Source organism: Salvia miltiorrhiza, chromosome 6 (assembly GCF_028751815.1).
Source record: "Salvia miltiorrhiza cultivar Shanhuang (shh) chromosome 6, IMPLAD_Smil_shh, whole genome shotgun sequence".
Classification (NCBI taxonomy): domain Eukaryota; kingdom Viridiplantae; phylum Streptophyta; class Magnoliopsida; order Lamiales; family Lamiaceae; genus Salvia; species Salvia miltiorrhiza.
This window is the reverse complement of record NC_080392.1, coordinates 18,377,807-18,392,790: the sequence shown is the minus strand read 5'-3', so window position 1 is coordinate 18,392,790 and position 14,984 is coordinate 18,377,807. Positions and strand designations below refer to the sequence as shown.

At 33.4% G+C, this 14,984-nt stretch overlaps 1 protein-coding gene across 1 annotated transcript; it reads right to left on the bottom strand.

Moving 5' to 3' along the window:
* Positions 1-4,842: 4,842 nt before the first annotated feature.
* On the bottom strand, positions 4,843-13,031 carry LOC130990298 (laccase-1-like). The gene is made up of 5 exons (XM_057914516.1): positions 12,835-13,031; positions 12,557-12,708; positions 9,522-9,766; positions 7,887-8,015; positions 4,843-6,288 (listed from the first exon to the last, which is right to left on the bottom strand). The coding sequence occupies exons 1-5, from the start codon at positions 12,937-12,939 to the stop codon at positions 5,186-5,188; spliced, it is 1,734 nt and encodes a 577-aa protein (XP_057770499.1). The 5' UTR covers positions 12,940-13,031; the 3' UTR covers positions 4,843-5,185.
* Between the last annotated feature and the right edge of the window lie 1,953 nt (positions 13,032-14,984).

The following is a 14,984-nucleotide window of genomic DNA, read 5'->3' as shown; positions in this document are numbered from 1 at the left end:
TGACATCGATGTGCTTGGTTCTCTCATGGAAAACCTGATGTTTGGTGAGATGGATTGCACTTTGACTATCACACATAATTGTGACAGATTCTTGCTTAATTCCAAGTTCTTGCAGCATGCCTTGTAACCAGATTCCCTCCTTTACAACCTCTGTGATAGCAATGTACTCTGCCTCGGTTGTTGAAAGTGCCACCACAGATTGCAGAGTAGATTTCCAACTAATTGCTGCACCATAAAGAGTAAATACAAAACCAGATTGGGATTTTCTAGTATTCACACTTCCTGCATAGTCAGAGTCAGTGAAACCAAGTAAAACATGTTCATTACTATAAGCTCCACCTTGAAACATGATCCTTGTATCAGCAGTAGACTTTAGATACTTTAGTACACATTTAAGAGCACGCCAATGACTTTTTCCAGGATTAGCCATAAACCTACTAACTACACTAACCACATGAGCTAGATCAGGTCTAGTGCACAACATGGCATACATAATACTCCCTACTACACTAGCATAAGGAATAGAGCTCATTTCCTGAATTTCTTCATCAGTTTTAGGACAATCATCACTAGACAACTTAATATTTTGAGCTATAGGAGTACTAACACCTTTAGCTTCACTCATGTTAAACTTAGCTAAAATCTTCTTAACATAGTCAGTTTGAACAAGCCAAAGTCTTCTCAGATTTCTATCTCTTTTAATATCCATACCAAGAATTCTTCTAGCACATCCTAAATCCTTCATATCAAATTCAGAATTTAAAGCTTGTTTAACTTTATCAATCTCTGCACTAGATTTTCCAGCTATAAGCATATCATCTACATAAAGAAGCAAATACACTCTCTCAGATTCACTAACTTCTTTCTGGTATACACACCTATCATGCAGAGATCTCACAAAACCTATACTCAACATAAACTCATCAAAACGCTTATTCCATTGCCTAGGACTTTGCTTCAATCCATACAAGGATTTCTACAACAGACACACCATATTTTCAGCTCCAACTACCTCAAACCCCTCAGGCTGACTCATATATATAGTCTCCTCAAGTTCACCATTTAAGAAGGCAGTCTTTACATCCATCTGTTGCAGTTCTAGGTTTAGTTGTGTAGTGAGTGCAAGAATAATTCTTATAGAATAGTGTTTGACTACAGGAGAGAAAATCTCATTAAAATCTACTCTTTCTCTTTGAGTAAATACCCTAGCTACAAGCCTTGCCTTGTACCTAACAGTTTCAGAATTTCCCAGAACCTCCACCTTCTTTTTGTAAAGCCATTTACAGCTTACACATTTCTGATTTCTAGGTCTCTTGACTAATGTCCAGGTTCTGTTATTCATGAGTGATTCTATCTCTTCCTCCATAGCCTTAATCCAGAACTTGCTCTCACTACAACTAATGGCTTCCTTATAGGTTCTAGGTTCTTTATAGCTAATATCTTCAGCTATAGAAAAAGCAAAACTAACTTGATCAGCTCCAGAATACCTAGCTGGAGGTCTTGTAACTCTTCTAGTTCTATCTCGAGCTAACTGATATTCACTCAAATTCTCAGAGTCATTTGTACTAGTTTCTACTTCTTCTTTCTTAGCAGGAATGTTAGAAATTCTAGGTGTAATCTGACCATCATAAGTAGTTTCATCACTATTTATTCCAGACTCTACCTCCACTTCAGAATTTATATTAGTGTTACTAGTATCAGATTTTAAAGGCATATATAACAGTCTCCTTAAAGACTACATCTCTGCTCATAAAGATTTTTCCCTTACCAGGTTCTATACACCACAGCTTGTATCCTTTCACACCCGAGGGATAACCTAACATGACACACTTAAGAGCCCTAGGTTCAAGCTTGTCCTGTCTAATATGCATATATGCCAGACAACCAAAACTCCTAAGATTAGTATAATCAGCAGGTCTACCATTCCACTTTTCTTCAGGTGTTTTAAAATCTATAGCTGCAGATGGGCATCGATTAATCAAATAAGCAGCAGTAGCAGTTGCTTCCCCCCAAAACCTGGAAGGTAAACCTGAACTAGACAACATGCACCTAACTCTCTCTAATAGAGTTCTATTCATCCTTTCTACTACACCATTTTGTTGAGGATTACGTGGAACAGACTTATGTCTCTTTATACCTTTCTCTTTGCAGTATTCCTGGAATTTGTCAGATGTAAACTCCAGCCCATTATCAGTTCTTAGGCATTTAAGTTTGCATCCTTTCTCATTTTCCACTTCACTGCACCACTCAACAAACTTGTTAAAAGCATCAAATTTATGTTTCAAAATATACACCCATACTTTTCTTGAAAAATCATCAATCAAAGACATGAAGTAGAACCCTCCACCTATAGTAGTAGTCTTGGATGGTCCCCATAAATCACAATGAACATATTGTAATGGATAGTAGATGTATGTTTACCAACGGGATAAGAAAGCTTTTTACTCTTGCTAAGAACACATGCTTCACAGTTATCAAGCTTGATTTCATGAGATAGGCTAATGATTCCTTGTTTCTTAAGTTCATTAAGACCCTTCTCACTAACATGGGCTAGCCTTGAATGCCATAGTTCAGTTTCAAATAGTGATATATTTTCAGATTCACCAACTATAGTAGTTGCAAGAAGATGATATAGAGTTTGCTTTCTAATGCCTTTCATTATAACATTGGTTCCTTTAACAATGTGAAGATAGTTTACAACAGATCTAAACTCATAACCTTTCAACTGTAATGACCCTAAAGATATCAAGTTCCTTTTAAGACTAGGAATATACCTGACTTCTGTTAAGAGTCTTATGGAGTTGTCATGAAGTTTTAACCTGATAGAACCAATTCCCTTCACAGCACAGATTTGATCATTTCCTAGGATTACTGATCCAAGATCTTTAACCTGCAATTCAGAAAACCAAGATTTGTTAGGGCACATATGAAATGAGCAACCAGTGTCAAGAATCCACTCATTTGCTGTAGTGGAAAGGGTAAGATTCAGGGCTTCAGCTTCTTGGAATTGTTCTGCAATATCAGCAGCATCAGTTGACCCCTTTTGAGCCTGCTTTCTCTTCCAGCTGTAGCAATCCTTCTTGAGGTGTCCAGGTTTCTTGCAATAGTGACACTTTCTTGACTCATTTTCTTCATCTTCTTTTGGCTTTCCTTGACTGGACTTCTTATTGTCTTTCCATGGCTTCTTCTGCTTGCCCTTGCTAAACTTTCCCTTTATGTTCAAGCTCTCACTCTGAGTCTCTTGTCTGGTATCAGAGACTCTATGCAGTTCCTTTGACTTCAGAGCACTTACAACTTCTTCAAGAGAAATAGATTTTTCCCTCCCATAGAGCATAGCCTCTTTCATGTTATCATAAGATTTGGGCAAGGCATTCAGTAAAAGAATGGCCTTATCCTCATCTTCTAACTCAACTTCAATATCTGCCAAATCATCTATGACCTTATTGAAATCATCTAACTGATCCAGGATACTTTTCTCTTCAGAAATCTCGTAGGCATATAGCCTTCTTTTCATGTACAACTGATTCGCAAGAGACTTAGTCAGGTATAGGCTTTCAAGCTTGGCCCATACCCCTGCAGTAGATTCTTCCCTTGAAACTTCTCGGAGCACTTTATCCCCTAGACAGAGGATAATAGTGCTATGAGCTTTTCGTAGCATCTCCTCATGCTTTGCCTTTTCTTCAGCCTCTTTCACCACTTTTCCTGGTTTTAAGGCATCATCAAGCCCTTGTTGAATGAGGATGGCTTTCATCTTCATTCTCCATAAGGAGAAGTCATTCTTCCCTGTAAACTTTTCTGTGTCAAATTTGGTAGTAGCCATTGATTTAGATCCAATCAACTTTGTGCAGTCCCTACACACTGATGAAACCCTTTTCTCCTTCCCGATCGTAGCAGATCAGAACTCCAGTTCCTCAGCAGACTTCAAACACCTCTCCTCCGGTTCAGATCTTCTTTGAATTCAAATCTCAAACAGTTGATGTGCGTCGATCTTCCTCTTCCCACAGACGGCGCCACTTGTTGGGAATTGCTCAGGAAAACGATCGAATCAACACAACAAGAACAACAAATGAAAAAGAATACAAGATTTACGTGGTTCGGATTTTTCAATCCTACATCCACGGACAAGAGATAACGATTTCACTACTAAACTGAGCACAAGTTACAGATTACAAAACAAGAATCAAAGAATAGAAGAAGATGAAGCTATCTAACTCGCAGCTCTTTTCTCTCAACACTTCTATCTATGATCTCACTAAGCTTCTTGTTGTTGTATATCTCTAAACAGAAAAGATAAAGCAGCTTAAGAATAACAGAAATTGGAACCCTCTGGAAATAATCCGTTGGCAACTAACTGAACCTTATTTGCTAAGTACTCCCTCTAACTTTCTAAGAAATTGCAGATTAGTCCCTGAGTGACTAACTTATCTCTATGCAGTCACACACCTCTACAAAACTTTTCCAAAAAAACTTCTTTTTTGTTTTATTTTTTATTTTCATTTTTTTCCTAAAGCTTATAAGGATGGTAATCATCCTAACAAAATCCTCTTTTTCAACAACTTTCATACATAATTTATATCTTTTAATTTTCAAAAGGAAACCTTCCCACATTATTTTAATACTAAATTTTCCATAAAATCTATCACACCTATCATCCTTTAAGTGAATAAAGGTTAATTAAGCTCAAAGTGGTAATCAATGTGATTTTTCAATTAGGATTAGTGTTTTGAGTAAAAATGTGACTAACAAAAAATACCTAAAATCATCTCTTAGTCCTGAATATAATATAACAACTTCGATACATAAACCATGACAACGTGCTAGATCATTGGATGTATGACAATATTTAAAACAAAGAATAAATTGTACATAATGCACAATTATAGCGTAAGTCCTCACACGTTTATTCAGCATCTACAAGTCAATAAAAGTTTTCGAAGAAATCATCAGATGCACTTGGCTAAAACTAATAGCAAGAAGTACAACTCTGCCACACCTCCAAAACTCTCAACCAAACAAAATAAAATTGAAAACTACTATTTGAATTTACCTAGCGCACATCGACTACGAATTTCCATGAATTACACCGAAGTAACTATGTCACAAATCAAATGAGAAAACCTATATAATCTATCAAAACAATATGATGATATGATCACAAATAATGTAAAAATCTCACAAATTAAGGTTAGACTGAGCATGGAGGTAGATCATTAGGAGGCGGCAGCAAACACTGTGACGGTTCCCTCCCATTTTCCACAACCAACGCCACTGCCAAACCCCACGAAGTATGCTCCTCAAGGTGGCAATGCACAAACCACACCCCAGGATTGTCCGCCACCATTCGTATCGCCGCCCACCCACCCACCGGGACCGCCACCGTGTTCCTCTCCGGCGGGTCCACCAGGTTGTACCCCAGCGGATCCTCTGCGGCGTTGAAGTTCCCAAACCCTCTCCCCACAATAAAGAAATTGTGGCCATGCACATGGATGGGGTGGTTCTCAGGGTTCAAGAAGTTGGTGTCCTGCAGCACTATCTCCAGCCTCGTCCCGTACGGCAACCGCAGCACCCTCGTGCCGAAGCTAGGGCTCATGTTCTCCACCACGGGGCTCACCCCCGTGTAGTTGAAGGCGAAGGGCGGCTTCTCCGGGAAATCGGGGGAGAATCCGACGTTCAAGTTGTGGTAATGGGATTCAAGAATGGATGTGGAAGGGCGTATGAAGGATTGGTTGTTCATTGAGGCGAAAAACCTCTTGTTTTGGAACCCTCTACAGGTTTCATTTGCAGGGCAGTCTTGGAGGTTTAGGCTGATGGTCACGACCACGCTTTTATCGACGGTTTTAGGGACATTGCAGGGGAATTCTTTCGATGCTAGGCTTCTTAGGTTGTTTAGGAAGTGTGTGGCGAAGAGGGTGTCTTCTAGATTTGGTAGGTTTTGAGGGAGAGAGTAATTAGGTGGGATTAGGTTTTGAGGGTTTTGGTTTTGGTATTTCAAGAATGCTATTGTGGTGGAGTTGTTGAAAGGGAAGACTGAGGTGAGGTAAGGCCTTGCTGCCATTGTGAACATGGCTGTGGGATGAGGGGATTGATCGGCTGTGAGTAAGACGTTGGTGGTTTGGCCGGGGGCGATCATGATCGCCGGCGTGGCGAAGGGCTTCGTGTAGACGCCGTCGATCTCGACTACGGTGAGGGTGTGGTTGGCCACAGCGAAGAAGAGCTCATCGTTTAGTGCGGCGTTGATGATCCTTAGTAGGTAAGTTTTTCCGGGAACGATGGTTTGGACGAAGGTATCTGCGAGTTACGAGGGAAAACAAATAAAGAGAGATTTATTTATGGGCTAATTATGCTTAAATACATAAACTTTTACATAATTCTTGTTTTATGGAGTACTATATAAATTAAAAATTATGCTTTTAAACAAACAAACTTTCTATTAATCTGAATTTCACACGATTAAAAATTCTCCAAATTATTGCCATTGAAGCTTAACTAAAACTAGCATTTGCATCTGTATAATGCACGGGAAACGTTTTTATTTTTTATTTTTTATATATAATAAATAAATATCAACTCAATTATTATATTTATAATATAATTGAATTGAATATAATTGAGCTGGATATAGAAAAAATAATAAATAATAAAGAAGAATTTACAATTATAAAATTTCATATTATGAAAAAGCATGAAAATAAAATAAGTTAAAAGAAAAAATTAAAAATAAAATAAATAAAAAATAAATTTTAATCTTTAAATAAAATAAATAAAAAATAAAAATAAAATATAAAAAAGGATGAGAGATGAGAGAAAATTTTGTTAAGTTTTAATCTTTAAATAAATATAACTTTTACAATTTAAATTCAATATTGACATAAAATATATATCAAATTAAAGATCTTGTTGTGATCTTTAATTTGGATTGCATATCAAATATTTTATAATTAGTCGAATTTCATAGTTGTAAAAAAGAATTTTGAAAAAAAAAGACAAAGAAAATGAAAAATAGAAAAAATATCCTTCAATTTTATTATAATCACAAAATTGTCACTAAGTTTTAAAATTAATTTTAGATTGAAAGTTGTCTTCTGATATATAACTAGCATTCGAGCCACGTGCAATGCACGGGAAAAAAGATTTTTAATTTTTATATTTATATAAAATTAATACTAATTCAATTATCATACTTATAAATATAATAACAAAAATTAATTTTAACTGAATATATTTGAATTGAATATTAAAAAAAGATAAAGAAGAATTAAGAAGTTATAAAATTTGATATTATGAAAAGTAAGAAAAAAAGTTAAAAAATAAAAATTACTAAAAAAAATTACTAATAAAAAGGAATTAGAAAATAGATTTATTCAAAAAAGACGATAGCAGAGGGAGAATTTTTTTTTAAATTCAGTATTTATACAAATATAATTTTTACATTTTAATCAAATATTTACATAAAATATACTATCAAATTAAACCTCTTGTTGTGATCTTTAATTTGACATGCATATTAAATATTTTATAATTAATCAAATTTCACAATTTTGAAAAAAAATATAACAACAAAAATAAGAAGTTAAAGAAAAAAAGAAAAAAAAATTACAAATAATCTTTAATTTGATTATAACTACAAAATTGTCACTCAATTTTCAAAGTGATTTGAAATTGACTTTTCAAATTGGAAGTTGTCTTTTTAATATATTATAGATAGATGATAAATTAATATCATCGTGACTAACTGAAGTGAAATCGACCGTTTAAATTATATAGACATATCAAGCATCCACCCGAACATTAATTTTTAGGCCATTGAAAGAATGAGAACAATTATGAAAGTTTGTATATTTGGAAGATATTTTAATTCATGTAGTTTGTGATGATGAGATGTGTACCTTTGGTGGAACAAGGGTATGAGGGACCTGGTAAGCCATTGATGGTGTAAGCATCGGAGGATTTAGGTCCGCCACCATACAACATCATTTCATTTTCTACTAATTCTACATCTTCATTCCACCATTCTCCTGCATTATTAATATGTGGTTCAGAATTTTAAACTTTTAATATCCACTTCTATTTGCCACCAAATTAAATATTATCTCGTTCTTGGTTCAGAAAATCGAGTTTCATCTTTTTGCTAAGAGAATATTATGATGGTAGCAGATTTTCAAATACTATCTAGAATAATTTAATGTATGTATCAATTCGAAGAGTTAATTAACCGAATAGAGAGAGAGAGAGGATGATCAAATAAAAAAAGTGCATTAATGTAACTAATTTAGACATTTGGTCTTTGTACATAAATGGTCATAATAAATGGATGCAATGCATTATTCGCGTGAAAATTAATTTTAACTACTCCCTCCATCCCACGAATCTTGACACGTATTTCTTTTTGGGTCATCCCACGAATCTTGACACATTTCCAAATAAGATAATAATTAATCCAAAACTAAAGGATCTTAATTACATTCTCTCTTTTACTTTATCACTGTATTACCTTCTCTCTCATACTTCTACACACTTAAAACACTAATCTACAACTCCTTAATTCTCGTGCCAAAATCAAACGTGCCAAAATTCGTGGGACGGAGGGAGTACTATTTTAGTCAAAGATCTATGAACCAAATTAATTACTTGTTCCAACCAAAACCCATTTATATACAATAATGTTTCTAATAGGGTTAATATGCAAAAACACCCCGAACTTTACCACCTCAATTACACTTAAGCCCCTAACCCACCCCAAAGTTCATTAAGTACTACAATTAAACCCATAAATAAAATTTCTTTCACAAAATTAAGAAATTCATTTTTTTTTAATTTATATAATATATAAAATGGGAGTTTTCTCCCTCCATTTTTTTCCACCGTTTTTTCTCTCTCTTCTCCCATCAATTTTTTCATATAAATAAATATTTTCATACACAGACATAAATAAAAGAATTGTAAAATTTTAACAAATAGAAAGAAAATAGAATATTTTAAAATTTTAATAACTTATTTGTTTTAAATTTATTTTTAATGATTTTTATACCATATTAAATATTTTGTTACAAACTTAAACATAAGATGCTTATTAAATATTTCTTCATAAATTAAATTTGATATTATTTAGAAAAGTATTAAAATTGTAAAAGAAAAAACAGTTGAAAAATAATGAAAAAATTGATGGGAGAAGAGACAGAAAAAATGGTGGGAAAAAATAGAGGGAGAAAACTCATCTTTTATATAGATTAAAAAAAATGAATTTCTTAATTTTGTGAAAGAAATTGTTTGTTTATGAGTTTAATTGTAGTACTTAATGAACTTTGGGGTGTTAGTTGCTATCAACGTTAGATTAGGAGATTAAGTGTAGTTGGGGTGGCAACGTTAGGGGTGTTTTTGCATATTAACCCTTTCTGATATAATTAAAGTTTTTATGTATTCCTAGTTGGTACAGATCAGTAGTTTTGATAAAAAAGGAAAGAGCAGGTGAAACACAATTATAGTAATAGCGGAAAAGCAAAAGAGGTAAAATAATGAGGTACCAAAGATGAGAGGAATGTTGGGAGTGTAGAGAGGGAGAGAGAAGGGGAAAGGCGTGGTGGGTTGAATGATAAAAGCCCCATAAACAGAAGCACGTTGCCATGAGAAGTGAGCGTGCCACCACAGTGTGCCCCTTTGATCCACCACGCTGAACTTGTATGTGTATGCCTTGCCCGCTCCGATCGGGCACTGCGTTATGTACGCCGGCCCGTCTGCCCACGCGCTTCGCAACTGCCTCACTCCGTGCCTACCAAAAAATCGGAAAAAATTGAAACTTGAAATATTTTTCGTGGTGTAAAATTTTTAGACCCGGTCCGGTCCATTGGACTTTTAATAGTTTTGGGTGAGCCCATTAGATCGGGTTGGGTCGGGCTTATTTTGTCAGCTCTATTCATCATTTATATTTCGATTTTTATTGTCAGCTCTATTCATCATTGATATTTCGATTTTTATGCTGTAAAATGTGTTTTATCTATGTCATAGATAGAGGAACGAATGATGATATGATTTTTTAGAAATAATTAAAGAGAAAGAACTAATTAGGAGGATTCGGGTAACTATTACATTTTTTGTGAAATTTAATTTTCTCCCTCATCAATTGGTACTCAAATTCATTTCACTTGGAGTTATATTCCATATGCCAAAAAAAATGTATATTTTCCAAATAGCATTAATATCATGCAACTTAATTTATTAGACGCAATTCATGCAATTGATATTTGAAAAATGGTCACTTTGTGCCCGTGAAAAGGTAGATGCTAATTACTAACGCTTTTATTGAATTTGGTGTTTGATAACTCATTCTCAACAAGTATTATATAACTTGAAGGAAAATTCGGCATACATACATGTGCTAAAAAAATGTACACCTGATTTAACGGTAGAGTGATTAATATTTAATGTCAAATGTCATGTTTGAATTTAGTATCCCGTGATTTTTAAATTTATTTGTTCATTTACCCCCCCGAAAAAAAATACTATTATTAATTTGAATTCACAATTGCTAATCATATACACTTTCTATAATTAAAAAATTACTTTCTATAATTAATATATGGTATCAATTAATTAGATCGCAATTATACAATTGATAGACGCATAGTGCATGCAAATTATTGTTTTGAGAATATAATAATTAATAAATTGATGTAGGTGAGTGAGTCCAATTGGATGTAGGTGATTGAGTCCAATTCGCATGCAGGACAACTTCTTTCATCAATTAAGTAGTATAATGTGATGCCAAAACATGTATTATATATGAACGAGACATTAATTAGAGTTAATAGTTTAATCTATTTATGTTTACTTAGTAAAAAATAGTACACATAATGATAAAAACTTAGAAATATTAATATCTTTTTAATGTAAATGTACCAATATATATACACTCAATGATTCCAAAGAAAAAACTCAAAAAACATGATTGTTACTAAATGTTACACTTTTGCGAAAAATAGTGTATAACAGTGTAATATAATGTTGCACGATTTTCACAAAAGTGATGTGTTATTGTGAAAAAGTGTAACTATGAAAAAAGCATTGTTACACACTTTTTATTGCTATTACATGATTTTGTAAAATCGTATAAATCAAAAAAGTGTGTAATAGTATGTTTTACACTATTACACGGTACAAATGCATTTTGATCACAAAGGCTATTATTTAGACAAGAATTTCATTTTACTATATGATTTTGGCTAGAATAGTACGTTGCGTTACCTCTATATATTTATTTTCGTTATTAATAATATTTAATTGTTATTTTATTTTTGCTAAACAGACAAAACCTAGCCAGCTAGCATACATTTACATATATTCGTAAAGCTAGTTCAAATTAGAATATATGCTCTTTATAATTAATTTCTGAATAAAAAAACTTATAATTGTATCATCCGAATATTAATTACTACCATGTATTGTAGGACCAATAAGCATGATTATGGTCCTGATCCGATCGACATGCCTCCAACAAAAAATGACAATCAACTTTTCGTGGGTTCATTTTAATAATTAAAATAACCTTTTTATTAGAGATCAAATTTTACATATATGCAAGTCCGACTGTGGAAATCTATTTAAGACTTTGATCACAACAAACATAATGTAATGGCACGAAAAGCAAAATCCAGGAGTGCATGTGGAACTTGATTGGTTTGGTTTTCATTTCCAAGTTTTTAGTTTCCAATAATTAATTCAGTGTAGTTCACGAATTATAATTTCTTCTAGTTATTTTTAAGGCGTATATATCAATTTTTGAGTGAAAAAAAAAAAGATTGAATAAATTATATGTTGGCCCTCTAGTGGATTTTACTATATATATATATATTTAAAACATATACTACTTAAGTGATCGATGAAATGGGGTAGTAGAAAAATCAAAAGAAACGCTCATAAAAAATTGATATGGTTATAATTGATTGGTTAACAAACAAAGATAGAGAATTCATAGTAATTGTGCTCACCAAATAAAAATATATGAATACATATATGATTATCTATATCCAAATAATAAAGAGTAAGACGCTTTACAATGGCAGAATACTACCGAATTAGAAAACAATTATTATGCTATGTATAGTCATTTAATTTAATAAATATTATTTCTTATAATATGGAATTATCTCGAGTTTCTTATTCATTTGTCTCATTTTCGGTGTCTATTGTACAAAAGTGGAGTTTACATACCCAAAGTACATGAGTTTTGAAACTGTAAGTCTCATGCGAAAAACAGAAAAGAAAAATCTGCACACGTATTTTTTATTATGTGTATTATGTCATATAGTCATAAAAGGAGAAAGTAGAATTCTATAAAAACAAAACTTAGAAAAAGAAAAGAACACCAAATTAAAACTACACAAACGAAAGAGACAATGAAAAGAAAGCAGAAGAATGATCATAACCACATGCCACAAGATAGAACTTCAACTTGTTTGATGGCTAATTAATTACTAATATGCAATAATAGTCATCAATATATAACAAACTTGTTGATCATATGTTGGGATATTCTTAAAATATTAAAAATATACATACATACCAATGGATAGTAGTGTTTCTTGCAACCTTGTTAGTGACAGTAACATGGACATTGTCACCTTCATTCACAGCTATGGTTGGCCCAGGAAACTTCCCATTCACCGTTAATACCAACTTTGAATGGCAAAGTCTTGTTATATTCTTCCACTCTACCTGAAAAATTCATTTTCTAATTTGTCAAAACATATATATATGGTTAAAAAACCTATATATACACACACACATGCGGGTGTGTATGTGAAGAGAGGTGAAGGGATCTTGTATCTATCTATAGCTTACATTGAAATGAAACTTTTTTGTATTGGGAGAAGGAGAAGAAGAAAGCAGCTGCGTTGCAAGTATTGATATTGCAAGTAGCAAAAGATGGTGAACTTTGGCCTCCATTTTGGTCGTACTTTTGAAAAGGGAATTGAGTTATATATATATATATCTCACCATCTATTTGTGCTCAATGCCCCATTTATATAGGCAGAGTGTGTGCCATCTTTTTGACACAAATACTTACATACATGCAAATTACAAATCATTATTTTTCTTTTGGGGTGTTTTGTGTTTTCAACTCTTTTCAGATGATTTTTTCTATATCAGTATCATATTTTTAAGAATATATCAAAATATTTGTGATATGTAGTTGATTAGTTGGTAGAATGGTTTAAAATTATATATAATTAATATTTGTTATAAATATGATTTGTATTATTTATAGGGGAAGTGGTATATTTGTTATAATTATGATTTGTATTATTTATAACACCTATATATGAAGTGATGCGTACACTCTCTTGGTTGGTTCCGATGCGAGTATATACTGGTGTATGGGGGTATACACCAGTTAGAGTTTTCGTTTGTTTTAGCAGAGTTGTGTTGAACACCTCAGTTAGTAATGAGACAGCTGGATTGAAATAGATCAGCAAGCTGATGGAAAACTAACTGATCTCTAAAGCAGACTGTTCAAGTTGATGGATCAATCAGCAGTCCTACTGACTGCTCGAGAGCAAATCAGTTGGACAGTTAACTAATATGGGGAATGTGGTGGTTGGTAAACCCGCTTTTATAAAATCTTGAAAAATTTTCTTTTCAACGCAGCAACGTTCAGTTTAATGGTCTGTCACTTATATCAGTCTGACCGTGTCTGCTGATGTCCAGTTTAATGCTTGTGATGATTGTGAATGTAAGGTTAGTTCGCTCAACAATTAGCAAGATATTAGCAAGTTGAAATGTAAATGCAGAAAGTAAACAATACAATTCGTTTTATGTGGTTCGGAGAATGATCATACATCCACGGTCCTGGTTTACAGGAAAATCCCTTTACTTTTGGTTCCTTGCTTTTAGAGCTACAAGTTCAGCTTGATCAGTAACTTGCGTTAAGTTGAACACACGGGTTACGCGATTGTGACCGATAATATCAATTTCTACGGTTGCAATTTCGAGTTCAATCCTTTAATTTTCAGACTTTGAACTTGAAGCTTACTTACTGATTTCCTTCTAACTCTAACATCTAACTTTTACACAAGGTGAAGAGTTTACAAAAAGTTTTTCAACTAAGAGCACATATAAGATATAGGACACTGGGTATGATGGTGAGCTCAAATCTAGGCTTAAGATATAGAGAATAAGGGACTAAAACTAAGGGAGTGTTTGTATACTAGCCTTGGAAGAATAGATCGTGTAATTCCAAGGACAGTCCGTAAACACTTAAGAACTCCCTTATTTGAAATACACCGAGTGCTTGAGAATATGATTGAAAGTTTGATTGCTTGAGAGATTTCAAATTCACAATGTTTCAGTAATTTTCTCGCTAGAGTGCCTCGAGTTATTTCTAGACTAATCTCTGAATAGTTTTGTTGGAGAGAACTTGTTCAAATCCCAGTAGTTTTCTTGAAAACAACCCCGTTGAATTCTGAGGAGGGGTGTTTTAGGCTTCTCCAAATCCGTATTTTTTGATGTTGATGTTTTGCATAAATCCTCGTACCATGTTGTCCTTTCTTGTAAAAAATCAAGATTTTCATTAAATGACAAATCTTTTGCATTGAGTGTTTGACCTTCTTGTTGACTCCGTATTATCGTAGGACATCAGCTTCCCTTTTAGTACTTACTAAATCTCCATCGCTTTTGGATGTTGGCTTCGGTGTGCTGATCAGTAAGACTTCATGCCGATCCTTTTTTTGAGTTTATCAATCAGCAAAATGCAAACATAAAATGCATGCTTCCAAACGTGTGAGTAGCAGTTTACAGGATATAACTCATGGCATATTCATCAGTTTAGGGGTTTTGATATAAAATCAAAACATCATAATTTTTTTCCCACAACTCTAATCACCGATATTAAACAAGCTCTTTATAGAGCCTAAAAGTATTTATTAGGTTAAAAAAAATCAAGACAATTAAAAAAATCACAAATTAAATCAGTACTGTCTTAGACTCGATTT